The 18,430-nt window shown below is 38.0% G+C and overlaps 1 protein-coding gene across 4 annotated transcripts; it reads left to right on the top strand.

Moving 5' to 3' along the window:
- The first annotated feature begins 13,244 nt into the window (after window positions 1–13,244).
- Window positions 13,245–17,230, top strand: LOC148842507 (auxin-responsive protein IAA26-like). Of its 4 annotated transcripts, none has more exons than XM_088957048.1 (7): window positions 13,245–14,163; window positions 14,283–14,338; window positions 14,532–15,250; window positions 15,916–16,187; window positions 16,300–16,447; window positions 16,691–16,755; window positions 16,847–17,230. In XM_088957048.1, the coding sequence occupies exons 3-7, from the start codon at window positions 14,601–14,603 to the stop codon at window positions 16,894–16,896; spliced, it is 1,185 nt and encodes a 394-aa protein (XP_088813174.1). In that variant the 5' UTR covers window positions 13,245–14,163; window positions 14,283–14,338; window positions 14,532–14,600; the 3' UTR covers window positions 16,897–17,230. The 4 variants fall into 4 exon arrangements, with proteins under 4 accessions (XP_088813174.1, XP_088813173.1, XP_088813172.1 ...); XM_088957047.1 differs by having other exon boundaries at window positions 13,400–14,163; window positions 14,237–14,338; window positions 14,526–15,250; XM_088957046.1 differs by having other exon boundaries at window positions 13,767–14,163; window positions 14,526–15,250.
- Window positions 17,231–18,430: the final 1,200 nt, after the last annotated feature.

Genomic DNA, 18,430 nt, shown 5'->3' with positions numbered 1-18,430 from the left:
GTTTGAATGACAAAGACAGTGGGTACATGGAGTGTTGGGCTTAGTCGCTCATGCATGATGAGGTTAGATAGAGATGCCGCTGGGAATCTTTGAAAGCATGACCGGATGATCTGTTAATCAATTCATCTCCTCTTCTCAAACACTTCAACAAGAAATTCTCAAGTCCATAGGTCTCTAGGGTTGGGTAGTTATGTCATCTGTCGGTCATCCATCATTTATTCATCATGTACTTATCTTCTCAATACCAGTAGTCTTGACTCTTGAGACTCAGCTATTTCATTTCACCAAAGTTCCTGACAGTGATATGCTACAGCTTAAGGATCCGACAGTGATCAGTGAAGCACATTGATTCACCATTATTCAATTTAGTGAACTAATTTGATTCTTTGCTTTTCTGGTGAGTGTCTGTTTCAAGAATATAATAACTTGGCACTGTTTTCTAGTCAGTGGGTCATGTTTCCATTTTTTCAAAGTAGTAATTGGTAGGACCTCTGACTAGTTGTAGTGTGGCGGAGACCTGGGATCAAATCCTGCTGCCACCAGGATTGGAGAGAATGGGGAAGCCTTTTTCGTCCCATAGGCCTCCTTTTACAAGAAACGCAGTTGAGCCACGAAAATGGCTGTTTGAAGCACCTCTCTCCAAGGCTCCAACTCGATGATTCACAGTGGAGATGGTTAAGCTTGCAAAGATGCCCTTGACACCAGAAGGAAACCAGAAGAGAGCTGGACCTCTCGGTTTTGTCTGGGCCAACAAGCACAGCGCTATGATAGCAGTGCTGCAAAAGGTGGGGGTAATTTCAAGAATGTGGGTTGGTGGGTGGGGGAAAGAGAAGTTACGAACGTCCAGAGATAAATCACAGACTAAAACACGACGACCTCGTAAAACAAGTAAACGAACCCATCGATAAGCTTAAAATCCATCCAAGATGCGATGGAAATGGCTCTTTAATTACCATTTTAGTTTTTACCTCCACTTCATTCATTCAACACTCAACAGTTGAGCTGTTTAAAAACATGTTCAAATTCTCTTGTTTTGTTTTTCTTAAGACTGTTTTTGCTTGGATTTATGAGCTCTTCATTCCATCTGTTTTCGTACCAAAAGTTCACTGTGAAAAATTTCAACTATATCTCTGCCCCTCTTACAGCGAGATAAACATAATAGCCAAAACACATGCAAGAAGGAGAAGAAGAAAGGAGGGGGAACACGTCCATCAACCATGATGGTTAAGTACAATAATTGGTTTCGATTATATTAATTCGGATACAGTTTATTTACTGGCATTCATCAGTGTTTATGAGGAAAAGTCATCTAAATTCCAGAACTTAAAAGCCTATTACAGACACACACAAATACGTGTACCAATCATCTTCATCCACAACTCAGGCAGATGAACAACGGAATTGATTATTGCTACATCAGTCTGAGGACTTTTGTCAAGGTGGGCCAAAGCCCAATTAGCAAACCAATGGACCATCTAGTTCTTTTGTACTATTAGTATATTGTGGACCATAGCCCAAAATACATGATTGTTGCGTTAGTTGCTTCATGGTCTCATACAGTTTTCTATGGTATAGCCTATTTGCCATTCGCTTCTTAGAACAAATGTGGGGATTAATTTTTAGTATCATATTCTCAATACTTGCACTAACAACAAGATGCTTGCGCAGTTTAGTTTTGGTGGTGGTCGATCCAGGGCAGAAAACTTCCTTCAGCTACTCCAATTCATTAAAGTTAAAGATCATATCGATATCGATATCCTTACCCACCCGAATATAAAAAAAAAAAAAAAAAAAAAAGAACGAGGCCTTAAAGTTAAAGATCATATCGATACCCTTCAAAGTCATATTCCAATTCATTACACCATTGACATGTGAAGGTCCAGACTCCAGAGCAATGGATTTGGTCATATCTCAATTGTTAAGTATTGAAGATTTTTACAGGCATGCCTTGACACTATAGACGCATGTTTTCTCCATTATATTGGACCCCTTTTGATACAAATCTGATTTGCGTTCTAGAATGTTGATTATTTAATTATTGAGTTAGAATTAAATTACCCACATGGTTAATTTAAGACTTAAAGTGCATATCTTGATCCTTCTTTACCACTTACCAGGAATGAGATAAGAGGTGATCTCCACGCTCTACTGCTTCCACCAATCCTCTTCGTATAATGAAGATCAACATTGAAGAGCTCAGTTGTCGCCTAAAAATAGCTAGAAACCAAGGAAAGGTAAACCATAATTCCCACCCCACTCATTCTTGTGGGGACTCGCCATGTAAGAGTGGATTACTCTACTTTGTCATGTCATAAATCATGATCTCTTGAAAGAGAGAGAGAGGGAGGCAATAAAAAAATTCTACTTTATTAAAAAAGGAAGCTTACATGTAGCCGTAACTTAATTTGGAAAATGGGTACCCAAAGAAAAGTCATGATCAGGATCAAGTAGGCAGACTCTCTGTAAACCTTAATTCTAGGGCATGGGTTTATAAAGTAGTCATCATGAAAGCGAAAGTAGCAGAGCACGCAATATGTGGCGATTGTTAATTCATCAATAACCACTGATAGTGGAGATAAAATAACACAGACGTAGTCACCTTTTGTAGAAACCAAACACTCCCTTTTTCTCAAGGGAACCGATTATTCCACGAAGGCATTATTCTTAAACTTAGACAAATAAGAAGAAAAAAAAAAGGAAAAAGAACTTGTTAACTGTCCAAATCGAGAAAGAAAAGCAGAGGAAAAAGAATGAGTGATGGTTTTTTCCCTAATGGATATTAAAGTTGGTTGAACTGTTGTTTTTCTTTTCTTTTGAATTGCACCAAATCTTCTTCTTACAGGAATAAGAAAGTAAGGAGGTAAGGACTAAGTAGTGGTCTTATAGGCATGACAAGCAAATTTTGCAATTACATGGGCAGCCCTATTACCTGTATGAGGGATCGAGGAGATTAAAATATAGTGAAATTCTTGCAACAGGATATCTGTTATCTTTTGTGCATCTCGAGAGGCGTTCAACAGGATATCTGTTATCTTTTGTGCATCTCCTTCAATGTGAATATGAGAGAGGTGGAGTTCCTTCGCCATTTGGAGTCTCAACTCTGAAAGTTGGCTCTACTATATGCGAAACTTTCAGTGTGATCTTTCAAGATAATGCCAATCCCAGAAAAATAATCTGTATTTGCACCATCGACATTAATCTTTAAGAATGGGTGAGAGGGAGGAGACCATCTACAATGGTTGCTGATTGTTTGGTTGTTTTGAGAGGCAAGAATGCTCCCCCTCCTTTTTAGTGAAGTCAGCTCCTCAATATGTGCATGGGCCAATGAAATAGTTTTAACTGGGTTGAAATCTTTATTCTCTATTGCCTTCTTGCATCTAATTTTTCAACAGTGCCAGAGGATTATAGCAAATTTGCTGAAAAGACAAAGATCATCCATTGGATTATCTCTACTCTGTTCCCACCAAAATGAAATCCAATCGATAAGAGACCAGTCTGGTTTTTCCTCCATGTGCATGGCTAAGCAAGAACTAAACCAAAATGGTCTTACAACTTGGCAATGGATGAATACATGATCTGCATCCTCTTCCTCAGAAAGACACAAAGGACAAGATCTGTCAATTTTCTTAGAGATTTTGGCTAAGGACGCTTTTAAAGGTAAAATTCCTTTAAGACAATGCATATGAAAACTTGGATTTGAGAAGTGATTTCTTTAAGATTCCAAGAATTTTTCCAAGAGATGCCACTGCAAGCTATATGACTCGAGGAAGTTTCAGCTACTCCATCCCTAAGAAGCTTATAAGCAGATGCGCAAGTGAAACGGCCATATGGTATAAATTTCCAAATCACTCGATCTTGCAGAAATTGTGCATTAGCAGGAAGCTCAATACTAAGAATCTAAGAGGCGGTAGTGGGCTCGAAATCTGAATAGATGAACTGAGAATTTCAAGTACCATTAACAGAGTTAAGGATGCTACCTTATCTGTAAAGCCAGATCTTGGGTTTAGTAAAAGAGAATTTGAAATCCAAGGATCACCATAAATGCTTTTATTCCACCCATTAAAGATAATGTGGTGGGTGCCTCTTAATAAGACCTTCCTAGAATCTAGCATATTCCTCCAAATTGTAGAGTCAGAACTCCTTTTTTTTCACAGTCCAAAAGGTTTCATTACTGAGATACTTCAATCTTAATATATCAGTCCAAAGACGTCCTTGTGCAGTTAGAAATCTCCATGAGAGTTTCATAATGGGTATTCTATTGTTAATCAGTAAATCATGAAAACCCAATCCTCCTTGTTTCTTTGCTCTCAAGAATTTACTCCAGCTTTGTAAATAAATTTGAGACCCATTTGAATTAAACCCCCACCAAAAAAATCACGTGCTATAGCATTTAATTGGGTACAAATTCCTTGAACTCTTCTTAAAAAAAATCAATTCAATGCTGGGATTATTACAATTAAAGATGTCACTTTATCGCTGATTTGATTATGTTTTGAATTATATTGAGTGTATATATAGGGAGGTTTATGTAAGGATCAAAATACGAGGACCAAATAGGGGGACAATACAAATAAGTGTGAATGCAAATATGTAGAGTGTAAAACGATTCATATAAATTGTAAAGTTGAATTAGTTTTGCACTAACAAATTTATCTTCTTACCAAACAAACATTTAGCTGTAATGAATGCAAACACGAATTCTAATAAAATATCTTTTTTTTTTTATCAAAAGCCCACTTGAATGCAAATTTACTTTTTATTGATGTATTTTTACATCTTAGTATCAATATAAATATACATTAAAAAATATATTTTCTGTCATTTGTCAATGTATAAATATAATATTGTCAAATATAAACAAAAATGAACCAGAATGCAAATTAAACCTGAACCGAAATTTACACTCCATTTGTATCGTTTCGAAACGCAGCTTAAATAGTGTGGTGCTGCGCTATTCAAACAGCTGTTATGGGGAATTCTGGCATATCACCAAAAATACTAAAAAAGTACAAAGAAGTATAAGTATTTATCAAGAAATACTTGCAAGTACTATTGGGAATTCCCCACGAATATCATATTTATAAAGAAATACTTGAAAGTACAAGTCAAAAACCCCCTCTCTTTCTCTCTCTTATACACACACGCCAAACCTTAGCTTTAGGTGTTGGCCCTGTTGGATAATTGGATTGGTGGTTGGGTATGTTATTGTGTGTGAGAGTGTAGCGTGTAGGGTCCCTTGAGGGTTCCCTTGCTTTTAACTTTTTTTCAAGTAAAGCTCTTCCACATGCCTACTCTCACGTTTTTATAACTAACCAATCAAAACAAAAACGAGGAACCCACCACCCTCTTAGCTATGACTTCATTAGAGGTCTTTTCTTGTGGGAAGAAAGCTAGTGGCGGAACCCACCACCCTCTGGAATCAAATGGCATGGTTTTTTTCTTGTATAATTTTAGTGCTCATGAGTCATGACGGTCCTCAGGAGAATCGTGACAATACAGATTACAAAGACCCCATGTATACAAACATAAGAAAGATAAGGAGATATTGCTCAACTGGGGACTGAGAGGTGGGGTCTGAGCCTATATATCATCAGCCATTCTTTACTCCCCACTCCCATAACACCAGCCGACGTTCTTTCTTTACTACCTGCTTTTTTGCCACGCGCCGCTCTTCCTATCTCTCCCAAGATTTGATATGAAACTGAAAGAATTTTAAAGCAAATGAATGATTGATTTGTTGTTGTTTGATCCAATTATCGACCAGTAACGTCGCATCTGATCCCAACCCCGCCCAATTAAAAAAACAAAACTGAAGTTGATGTCATCAAAATATCCATATGATATATCTAAACGTAGCATAAACGTCCTTTTTTCACTCTACATATTTTCTATTTGTATTCCTTGGAAGCGTTTGGAATCGGTGTAAAATATCATTCGTGTAATATTTTATATGGGGTTTGATTATGATATGAAAAATATATGATATCTGAATTTTCTCATCAATCAATTGGAATGGCAAATGTGATACCAATTAGGTGTTATTTATCAAAATTTATGGGTAGGTTTTGATTCATCAAAACTCTTCTCATATCATATCTTTTTTGTATTATAGATTTTCTCTTTATATTGAACCATGAATAAGTGACCATTATATTTTTGAAAAGCATGATGTGATCGGTGTAAAGTTTTACATCAATTTTATCGATGTAGTATGTATTTACACTGATACATTGATAATCGGTGTAAAACTTTACATTTGATGAGGTAACCAATGTAAAATTCCGCTCCATTCAAACACACACAAATCTGAACCAGAGTGGAGTTTCATGTCAACTATGATTACATACTTCTTCCAAATACTGATAAAATCGAACCAACATAAATTTTTACGTCGTTCTTGATTTACATTGATTCAAACGCAGCCAAACTGAATCTAATCTTTATGGATGATATCACATCTGCTCCACCAACGCCCCACATGCATATCTCACCAGGCATTGAGAACAACTCTCGAAGTTGTCAGTGGGAGATATTCTTGATATATGGTTGGAATATGCTGTGGGGCGCAGATGTGAATTCTTTATACTAACATGAGTATAAAATGTAAATAGATCATTTAATATCTTTAACTTGATTGATTAAAATTTTGAAATAACTTGTTATAAAAAATTCAAAAAACATGTAGCTGGACTCTTCAAATAAAATATGCAATGCACACCTTCCATGGAGACATTGTTAATGGAGACGTTGGAAATAAGACATGCCCTTGTTTTCTTGTTATAATTTTTTGGCTATGATTTTCTTGTTACAAAATTGCACAATAAAATACACCCTTGTTTTCATTTTTAGATTGATTGGGCATGCAAGTAGACTCGACTTGAAATCAGGTCGAGCCACCGGTTGCATCAGGTCACCTCTTTTCAAACCTACATTTCAAGTTGACATTGACCCGAATGGTTAAATGGTTAAACCCGTATTTTTATCTTATGTCAATGGACCAGATATTGGTTTAATCCAACCCAGTCTAATATAAATCCATTACAATTGGATCAGGTCCAATCTAATTCAATAAATACTTTGAATTTTTAAATCTAGACAGATCCAATTTAATGTCTTGTTGATTCGGCCAATCAGAGATCTAACCCAAACTCAGTCCATTGACACACCTATGCTCTTACAAATGCAGGCAATCTCTTTATTGTCAAAGCATGAATGGTACATAAGATGGGCGAGCCATCCCCCGATTTAACCATTAAAAAGGTGTAAAATTAGCTAACAATAATGTATGTAAATGGACGTCACAATCGTATTGGTAACTGTTTAGAAGACTATGGAACCAATAAGAATACTCCATACCAGTCATAAAATACATGTATCTACATCTATTCAACCTCTCACAGTGACTTTCATGCATTTTATCACTAGCGTGAAACATTATCATTGGTTTCACAGCCCGTTCAAGAATCACCACATTCAGCTAGGGGTGCAACTTAGGTGGGCCCAACCCGAGCCTGAACCGCCCAAGCCCAAAATTTTACATGGGATGGGCTTGGATTTGGTCTTCGAGCCCAAGAAATCGGGATTTTCTATTTTTTGGGCCAGGCCCAGGCCTAGCCCTTAGGTAGCCCAAACCCTGCTTGAGCCCGGGCCAACTATACACATATGTATATATATATATATATATACATATTTGCATAAATACATATATGTATAATTTTAGAGTGGGTTCATTGACCAACTCGAGCCCGACCCAAGCTTGAGCCCAACCCAAGTGCATCAAATTATAGTGCGAACTGGGCTCGGGTTGAGAAAATCGGGCTTGACCTCGGGCTCGGGCCTTAAGCCCAAATTTTAGGGTCATGCCCGGGTTGATCATAAACCCGACCCAACTTGCACCCCTACGTTCAACTAATCACTCACCACCCAAACCTAGGGGTGAGCAAATGAGTAGGTTTTACCCGGAACCAAGTGGAGTTGACCTCAAATTAGCCTTGAATCGACTCTATCTAATTTATTATAAGGTAGGGTCTAGTTGACGAACCCACCTTGGATCAAACTTGCTTTGCAATAGGCCCCAAAGTATTTTTAAGGATGCAAAGATTTCAGCCCAAGCACTCATGGTTATAAAACCATGGTCTTACTTGACCATTGAGTTACCTATGTGATTTGATCATTTGTTTTCATTTTAATATTTGTATGTGTATAATAAATAATGTAAAAGGTAATATTTATAGAATTTAAATTATAATGACAAATTTTTAACCATATATTGATATATTATGATAATCTACATATTAAATTACTCAATTTAATCGATAAAGATAATATAAGTTCTAAGCTATATATTATCATTATTGAAAATCAAGTTTTTGAAGGACATGTTTGATTTTTTTTTTCTTGAAGGGAAAGAGTAAAGAAAGAACAAGTTCCATGAATAGACCTTAAATTAGCCTTGGAACTGCCAAAGCCAAAATTGACATTGACAGAGTAGGTTTTGATTCCAAAAACCTAGAATTGACCCATACAAGATATGTTTAAGGTTATGCCATAAATTGAATTGAACTAACCCATGCTCACCGCTACCGAAATCCTGTTTCTAATACGAATTGTTCATTGTTCCAATAAATAGCGGATAGATCTAGCAATTGGGTTGGGTGGGTCGGGTTTGGGTTGGATTACCAAATGCTAGACCCTAACCCTAAATGCCTGGGTTAGGGTTCACCCGTGGGTCAATTTGGGTCATCCCAAAAAATAAAGAAAAATTAAATGAAAAATTCCAAAATTAAAGGAATTAACCTTAAAATTCCAAATATAAGATAAAAAACTTGAACATTTAAAAATTTTAAGAATAAACAATAAAGAGTAAAGACTAATTAGAAAAAATTAAAGAGTGAAACCTTCTAAGATGCATAAATAGTCCCAATTAGACTTGATAATTAGGTCAGCGGGTTGACCCTTGACCCATGACCCAATCCAACTCAACCTAGTTTTTTCCATATTGGGTCAGGTTAGGTCATTCTCACATTTAGGTAGCTAAATATGAGGAGGTCGGGTCTCTTGCCCACAGCTTCCTACTCACATCCCTACCCACACCATAAATTTTGGACACATGTCCACTAGCATGTTTCTCTTCTTCACATGTGCACAATTGCATGTGAATTCAATGGGATGTAATTATGTAATGGGACGGACGTTTTGTCCATACTGTCAGAACTCACCCATTAACCCAATTAACTTTTTAACCTAAAAATAATTAATCTTTCCCCTTCCCAAGAACCCTAAATAGTCTCATTCTCTCCATTCCATTCTCCACAACTTACTGTTCTAGGAAACTTCACCGGCATCCGGCAACCGATAACCTGCAACGTGTTCACTGGCATCTTATTCTCCCTGTACTCCATTAGTTAACCTTCTTCTATTCTCTATAACGTCCAATTCTAAGAGATTTGATCGACATCTAGCAACTAGCAACCAACAACGAAGGAGATTACTGTGCATGACCAGAAGACCGGTGAGAAGAACCCAGTTGGAAGAACTATAAGAGAATAATGCTCAAATTTTTCTTGTATTGGTTGAGGTTACTTAACCACCGGTGTATCGGTGAGCACGTCCTTTATTTCCGGCTACCGACTGTCAATTGTCAGATGTCGGATGTCGGTGAAATCTCTTGGAATAGGATGTTATGGAGAATAAAAAAGGATTAACTAATGGAGTATAGAGAGAATAAGATGGTAGTGAGCACGTCGCTGATTGTCACTCGCCGATTGCCGAATGCTACTATGGAGAATAGAATGGAGAGAATGAGAGTTCTCGAGAAGGGGAAAGATTTATAATTTTTAGGTTAGAAAATTAATTAGATTAATGGGTGAATTCTAATGGAATGGACATAATGTCCGTCCTATTATACAATTGCATCCCATTGAATTCACATGCAATTGTATACATGTGAAAAAGAGGCACATACTAATGGACATGTGTCCAATATTTATAGCGTGGGTAGGGATATGGGTAAGAAGCTGTGGGTAAGAAGCTGTAGGCAGGAGATCCGGCCTCAAATATAAAACCCTATCCCTGTTTTTTCGGATTGGATTGGATGGGATTCGTTGGTTGAGTCAACGTTTTGCCAGGTCTAATAGCGGATCAAGGGTCCGGAGACATGTGAATCTAATAAAGTCTACATATTCTACGCGTCTGTACGATTTTACAGTCAGTGATAGTGATGGATGGGAACTTAGCTGAGCCTGTGAGCGTAGTACCAATCAGCGCTCAGGGATTACTACATTCGTACACGTAGGTTGTACCCCATACGAAAGAAGATTCCAATCCCACGGATATATAGGACAGACACATGGGCTAGTGCCTATCTACCCCGAGGGGATGATGGGCGATGGGCAGACACATGGGCTGTACGGTAGAGGTTGGATGTGGACTGAATTATAAAACCCTTTTTTCTTTTGGGGGGGGGGGGGGGGGGGGGAGGGGGTTCTGATATCTCGTCCATGGGCCGGACAATTAATTATTCAGCCTGGTTTTGATGATTGATTCAATATCAAAATTCATTCCATCCCCTACTATCAGACGATTCGTAATAATTTAATACCATAGGTTCGTGAGGCAACAAAATTCGCTGCCCTGGCCTTACGATCCGGTCATCATTCACTTTGCCCTCTCCCAGTCTCCCTTCCGTAAAAAGAAGTTATAAAAGGAATATTTATTTATTATTTGTTTTTAGACATTAATTAATTTAAAAAATAGGAGTTTAGATGATTAGATTGCAACTTTAGAACACTTAACAGTAGAGCAATAAGCATTGAGGAAAAAAAAGAAAGAAAAACAGAAATATCCAGTGAGAAGGGCAGTACGTAATAATCACGCCGACTGGGATTAAAAAATGAAAAAAGGAAAGAAAGAAGTGCGATAAAGGTCGAGCATGTTGGGTGGTTGGGGGCCCAGGCCCAGGCCCAGGATCCTGGATCATCCCACGCAAAAAGTGAAAGAAGTCCCAAGGCCCCAACTCCCCAAGTGCCCCCCACATATATAAAAGTGGGGAAATTCAGAATGTGGACTCGTGTCGGTCATTGGCAGGCTGGAATCCATTTATGGTAATCTGGGTAAGCCGAAGATCAACTGCGTGCGTCGGTGATCGGTAGGCCGGTACCCACGCAGCAGCAAAACATTAGACATTAAACGCAGCCGACCGCACGCTTAAACAACTTACATCATCCCCCCGACTCTGTGTCTCTGTCCTCTGGTATATGTCATTTCCGCGTCGACTCGCCGAGTTTGTCTTCTTCTTGCATCCAACGTAAGACGTAAGAATCTTGCTCGGTGATTGCGGAATCTCTACATTACCCTCAACCTCCCTCGGGAATATATATGTAGCTTTACCTAAAGTTGCACAGGTTTATTAGCGAACAGTTGTCACTAGTCCAATAGTAGTAGTAGTTACCACGTGGCACTTGTGTATTCAACTTCAAGCATGCCATCCCCCCGCTTTGGATGCTCTCTGACGATCAAAAAAACAAGTTCTTGATTCTTTTGATGGTGACATTTAATTCACTAATTAAGAAAAAAAAAACCGAAAAATACAGATTTCTGAATTTTATTATAGAGTTATAAACATTTAGTAGGACTTAGGTTCTAAAATAAGTCATTCTTTCTTGGCAAAATTTATAGGAATCTGGAATTGCTTCTCACTTCACACACCATTCTTAGCATTTCCAACCGAGTATTAAGAACACTTGTCTCTCCTATTTGTATGTTATTATTGATCAAGAAATGGTGCAATGTTCTCTCTCTCTATATAAAATGCATTTACCGTACCTTGTAACAAATAATATGGTTGATTGAATATCACCATAATTAATAAACTTTATTAAACTAAACTTAAAATGCATACAGTTTGTGAAACATGAATTAATGAAAAGTGAAAATGTGATATATAAACAATATTAATCAATAATAATTGAAGTGTATGGACGGCAGGTGTCCCAAGTCTTGAAAATCATAATTGTGTAAATAATAGAAAGAGAGGCATGGCATATTGGCATATTGGCAAGGAGTCATGGGAAGCAAATTCGTACTCATTGCTCTCATAATTGACTTAAACAACACAGGACACAGCCTCAGGCTGAATTTATCCACCCACAAATCACAATATCCATTTTTGCAGAGAGTTGGTGTGTCAGCCAACTAGCTAGTGTTAGTCAACGTAACAAAAACAAAAGCCGCTAGGGGATGCCAGTGTTTTACTCTCAAGGGCCGGACAAAATGAAAGCCATTCATCAACAATCATAATTAATTAATAATAGTCATGCCTTAATTGCTTCAATTCAATCTACCGAATGCGACTGCTATTCCACTAGACTCCAAAACACAAATGTCTATCTAGTTTTAATTTTGTGGAGTTGATTTCTGGTGACGACGAATACCTCCAAACATATATAGCAATATATTTTGGACCTCACATGTTTTTATAAATATTATACTCTTTGTTTGCTTTGCTTGGATGCTAGCCAACAAGCAAGTAGTAGGTAGTATGGGCTTTTCTCTCTTCTCTTCCCGTGCTGAAATACTTAATCTGTTTTATTATTATTATTATTATTATCAATTCTCTTCTCTCCTTCACGTCTAAAAGAAATGCATGCATACAACCTAACAAGGCTGCTTGCAAATCCGAGATGGGTCTCAAACTCTGACCTAATTTTGCTGATGATATATACTAATTAATTAACAGTTATAACTGTTTCAATAAATTAAGCACAAGCACTACTAATTAATTGCTGTGCCTGTGGAGGATTCACCCAGCAAGCTCTAGGCTTTGGGCCTTTGGCTTTGGCTGGCTAGGTAAAGCCTTGTGAGTCGTGACGGTGAGGTGCGACTTTGTGAATAGCCACGTCAGGGCTATTTTGGTCACGAAAGAAACTTTTGGTGTCCGCTTTTGTCGGCCAATAACAAGTGAGCAGTATTCAGGTCATTTGTCCATTACTCCATTTTTGACCAACTTATCCACGAGGAATTCGAAATCCGGACGAGGGGAATCAAATATGGGGATCTGGACGGCACTCAGATGCCCTGCCGTTTACATGTTTTAATTGCACAAGCTCACAAGCCCACAATCCCTATAAGCCATGTTTGGTTTAAAGAAAAAAAAAAAAAAAAAAAAAGAAAAAAGAAAGGAAAGGATGAAACCCTTTACAAATCTTGTATAAGTTTACTTATATTTCTCTTCCCTTTCCTTACTCTTTCCTCCAAACCAAACATAGCGATAGTTCCCTACCCACGCATACATCGATCATGCAAATCTTCTCCTCTCTCCCTTCTTCTCCACCCATATCTCCTTACTTTCTCTCTCCTACTTTTTCTTTTTTTAATATTAAGATTAAGATAAAGGGCCCATGAGCCTTGGAGAACCTCCTCCATTCCTTCTCCCTTCCTCTTTAAAAAGACTACACATTTTAATTAATCAGGATCTAAGCCTAGGCTTCATTCTTTCTTCCACCGAGTTCAAGCAAACCGGGCCTGTTCTGTTCATCATCACCCTCATGTTAATACTCCTACTTTGCGTTTTTTAGATAGTCATTTCTGTTCTCATTTCATACACAGACACAGACTCTCCCTTACTTTAATGGAGAGAGAGAGACCGACAAACACAGTAGGACTCGGACAGACGTATTTGGGGCTTCGTGCTTCGATGAGGGTTGCTAACTCGTCACTTCTCTCTAAACAAGTCACATTAATACCAACATCTCTACATGTGTAGATGTGGGGAGGGATGTTTGGGTCAGTGTGCTAATGAGGCTACTGCCTATTTGTCGTGGTGTGGTGGTGGAGTGTTATGTGTATTTCTAGGGAGACGAGCTGAACACGCTCTTGCTTCCCCAACGGAACAATAACCTCACGGCCCAAACGACCCAACGTGGTGTGGTGGTGGAGTGTTATGTGATTTGTTTGCGTGTGAAAAATTCTTTTTCTGTTTTTGGTTTGTCTTGCTTTTTTATTCTTCTTCTCCAGTCCTTCTATACTGTAACGAAGGGGATATATAAAAGAAAGAAAGGAGAGAATCTGATTGATTACAAACAAAACCCAAAGCGGGTGAAGAGCTCCTTTCACTTTTTCTTTCTCCGTGGATTATAACTAGTTTTTATTTGTCTGGGTTAGCAGGTGAGCTTTGTCTTGACTGTTAAATTAAATGTGCTGCTTTGGTTTCTCTGACTCTTTCTCTTTCTGATCTGAGATGATAAACAACTAAACAAGCGTTTTCTTATGGTGCCTCTCCAAAGCTGTATATTTCATGCTTTTGGAATGTGGCTGTTGATGTTTTGGAGCTTTTGTTGAGGTATGTGATCTCTGTCTCTTCTTTTCATATTGGGCTAATATAGTTTTTAGTGTCAAAGTTCATTTATGAATGTTTCAGGTTATTTTGCCCATCTCTCTTGTGTTTTCTTTTTGGTCTTGCTTTTTTGTTCAAGGTGATTTTCTTCTTTCCTATTAATAAATATACTGATTCATTCTACGGTGTGAAGTTTCAGTACAGGGTGCCTTTTTCCATCTGGGTTTCTTCTGTTTTCTTTTCTTTTCTGGTAAAAAAAGATTAGGAAATGGAGGGATGTACAAGGAACGGAATGGTCTGTCCGAAGTTGCTTGACTTGATTCCTAACGAAGGAGAGTGGGTAGTGAGAAGAGATGAGGGAAGTATTGGGGTTTCAGAGGATAAAAAGCTAGAGCTGAGGCTTGGACCACCTGGAGAAGACTGGTTTATCAAAGGTAGTAGCAAGAATAACGGTAACGATGACGATACGTCGCTTCTCTCTCTCGGCTGCTTTCCATCTTCCATGATCAACAGCAACAACAGTAGCAACAGCAGCAACAACAACAATAACGCTTCTCATGGTTCGAAGAGAGGTTTTCTGGATACGGTTGAAGCAAACGCAGAAGAAGCTTGGGTGCTGAACAACGGGAACCCCCTTTCCTCCTCAGAAAAATCAACTGGCACTCTTTTTTCTTCTCCATGGTCTTCTAATTCATCACCCTGTCTATCTCCTTCGGCTTTCCAGATGAAGACCCAGCAGCAACAACATCAATCAAGGCCTTCATTTCTTCAACTTTCGTCGATTCCGCAGAGCATGCCTGCTATGCCAAAGGAATCCTCACAGACCTGTAGCACAAAGGTGGAGTTGCAGAACTCAGAGCAGAAGGCATGTTCTCCAGCTTCTGCAAATACAGCTGTTCCCAACAGCTCTCAGAAAAGGTACTCCAACTTTTAACTTTTTCTCCCTTATTATATATATTTTTTCTTTTATTCTGTCGTCAAGTATTCATTCTGTTGGACTTGTGATTCTAGTAGAATTATTTTCCTGACATGTTATTTTGTTAATGAAAAAAAAAAAAACTCTTTTCTCCTCGCAGATTTTTTTTTTTTGGTTTTTTTCTGTATTTACTAGCTTTCTTTAAAAGGAAAGCTTTTTTACAGTTGAAAGTTTTTGTTCCTATGCTTTTTTATTTTCATTTGCAGAAGTTATAAAATTGTTTTAGCTTTTCAGGTTTTGGTTTCTTCACTCTTTTATTTTCTCTTCCTGCTGAACCTGAAGGGTTGCTGTCTATCAAAACTGAAAATGTAGAATATAAAACTTATCTCTTTTATTTGTTTTATTTGATTCTTTTTCTCGTCTCCGTCTTGGTATTCTGTTTTATATTGTTCGTGAATTACATCTTATTAGGTGTAAGTTTCTCTCTGGAAATCTTTCTTTCTCCTTTTCCATCCGAGCTGGTTTTGTTTTCCTTTCTGGATTTAAGTTTGACTCGGGAAATCTTATTAGTCTTTTCTTTTTGAGTAATTAATTCTCTATTTGACTCGGGTTATTTGTTTTTCGTGTCTTCTCTGCCGGCGACCTGTTGATTTAAAAAAACAAGCAGAACTGCTCCTGCTCCGGTTGTGGGGTGGCCACCAATTCGTTCATTCAGGAAGAATCTTGCAAGCAGTAGCTCTTCAAAACCAGCTCCCGAGTCGCATAAAGTTGGAGCAGATGAGGTGACCCCCGGGAAGCCGGAAGACTGCAGGAAGAATTTGTTTGTGAAGATAAACATGGACGGAGTCCCCATTGGAAGAAAAGTGGACCTTAAATCCTATGGCAGCTACGAAAAGCTCTCCTCTGCGGTAGATGAACTCTTCAGAGGTCTTCTAGCAGGTAGTTTACGTGGTTTGGAGATGGTTGAAAAATTAGGCCATTTTCATTTATCATCTTCCTTGTAGTATCGTAACTCTTTTTCTTTTCTTGGTGTTTTTCTTTGTTCGTTTAGCTCAAAGAGATTGTTCGGCTTCTGGAAATCATAACAAGACAGAAGAGGTTAAGGCAATAACAGGATTATTAGATGGAAGTGGGGAATATACTCTTGTTTACGAAGATAATGAAGGAGACAGGATGCTGGTTGGAGATGTCCCATGGCAGTAAGCCATCTTCCCAGTGCAAAGCTGGTGTTCATTTTTAATCGGTTTAATTCATTATAGAATGTTTTCTGTGATTCTTTCTCTTGTATCTTATATTTTGTTCGATCAAATCTACCTTTTTCCCACTGTTTCCATTTCTTTATTCCACTTGTTCCTTTTTCAAACACATTCCTGGTAATTTGCTCTAGTTGCTAGATAACTGTGAGCAAGTGAATGATGATAATTGAAACATCTTTCCTACAGCATGTTTGTGTCGACGGTGAAGAGACTGCGTGTGTTAAAGAGCTCTGAACTGCCTGCTTTACACAGTACGTTAACTATTTAACCCACTTGTTCTTGTGGCTTGTTGGGTCTTTTAAGCTTTGGTTGATACTGAACGTATGATTTGGGTTCTTTCAGTTGGTAGCACCAAGCAAGAAAAGACACCACTTGACCCTGGAGTGAGATGAAGAAAGTGGAAGATGGATATATTTTTCTCTGGCAGAATCTCCAGTACAGGATACCTGATTTGAGTTTTGAATTTGCCCTCTTTCTTTCGGTTTTTTGTTTTGGGTTTCTACTTTCTTTCTTTTGTTTTTGGGTGGGCGGGGGGTGTTCTTTCCTGTTTTCAGAAATTGTTGTTTGCAAGTTTGATGCTTTTGTATTTTCTGGGACTGGGAGGAATGGACTTTTTTTGCTTTTTCTCCTTTTTTGCTGCACTACTGTTGGCATTTGTAGAAAGAAAACGGAAATCGATGGGTTCGAATGTATTCGAAGGAAAAGCATTCAAGTGTTTGGAACTAACTTACGGATCCTTTGTTCCTTTCCGTAATGGCATAATTCATACTCGTCTCCTTTTAAAGTTTGCTAATTGCGCTATTCCATAATCATCATCTCTTTAGGGCTGTTTCTCTGAGTCAATTAGACCGTCAATGTTGTTAACCTGAGGTCCGGTCCAGATTCAAGTCTTCAACCAAAAGGAGGACCTGACACCCCCACAAAGTAGTGAAGGAACAAAACAAGCTTTAGGGTCTGTATTTTACAAGTTGCAGAATTAATAGAGCGGAGCCTACACCCGATAGAGCTTTCATTACAACTGGGAGTTAAGACTCAAACCTTAATCGAGAAGGAACGGGGTGACCGTTGGATCAATTTGTGTTTGTGTAAAAGGCCCTAATAACTAGAATTGTTTGAAGTAAAGTAGGGGTGAACACAAATAGAGGTATTGTGGGTCATTTGAACTCGGCTCTTTAAAAAGTTAAATTCAGTTTGGTCCAAATCGAACTTCGAGTTAAGTTCGATCCAATATTTGGCTCGATTGTTAATCAAGTTTGAAGCTCGATATATGAGGCTTGCGAATATAATTGAGCGTATATACTATTTTTTATTTTATAATAAGAAATAGTTTTTGTGTAAATTCACTTTTATATATATAAAGCTTCGCTCACCGTCAAGTAAGCTGTGCAGAGCTTGAACATATGAGTTTAAGTTTAACCTCACATTTTTGGGATTTTTGGACTGCAATCCCCTCAAATCTTTTTTGCAGAGTTGAGTTCGAATAGTCTAATACTTAGTTTGTCTTGGGTTGTAGGGAAAGACTAAAGTGGAGATTTTGATGATCTGACTCAAGTTGTGACTTCAAACAAAAAGCCCTAATAACACTATATATCAAGAAATTGTAAATCCTTGCAATTCTCTCTGAATTATTTTGAGGGTGGACATTGTGAAAATGCTGTTTTCTCATGTAACAACCACGCCTTAAATTTAGTAAAGTTACTCCGAGTTTTATGCATATATATTTTTATTGATATTTGGTGTCAGCTACACCACATAAGCAAAAAGGTGAAAACTTAAAACATGGTCTCTAGTTTCTACTGCCCAAAACTAAAAGTGAAAATGATGTTTATCCATAAATGGCTCTTGAAAAACCTAAGACCTAAGTCACTTAATATCACTTAAAACAGCTTGAAAAGTTACTGAATTGACAAAAACATGTTGGAAAAA

This window comes from Nelumbo lutea, chromosome 8, assembly GCF_056320005.1.
Source record: "Nelumbo lutea isolate HS-2025 chromosome 8, American lotus-T2T, whole genome shotgun sequence".
Taxonomy (NCBI): Eukaryota; Viridiplantae; Streptophyta; class Magnoliopsida; order Proteales; family Nelumbonaceae; genus Nelumbo; species Nelumbo lutea.
The sequence above is the reverse complement of the archived record's forward strand: the minus strand, read 5'-3'. Positions and strand labels throughout refer to the sequence as shown.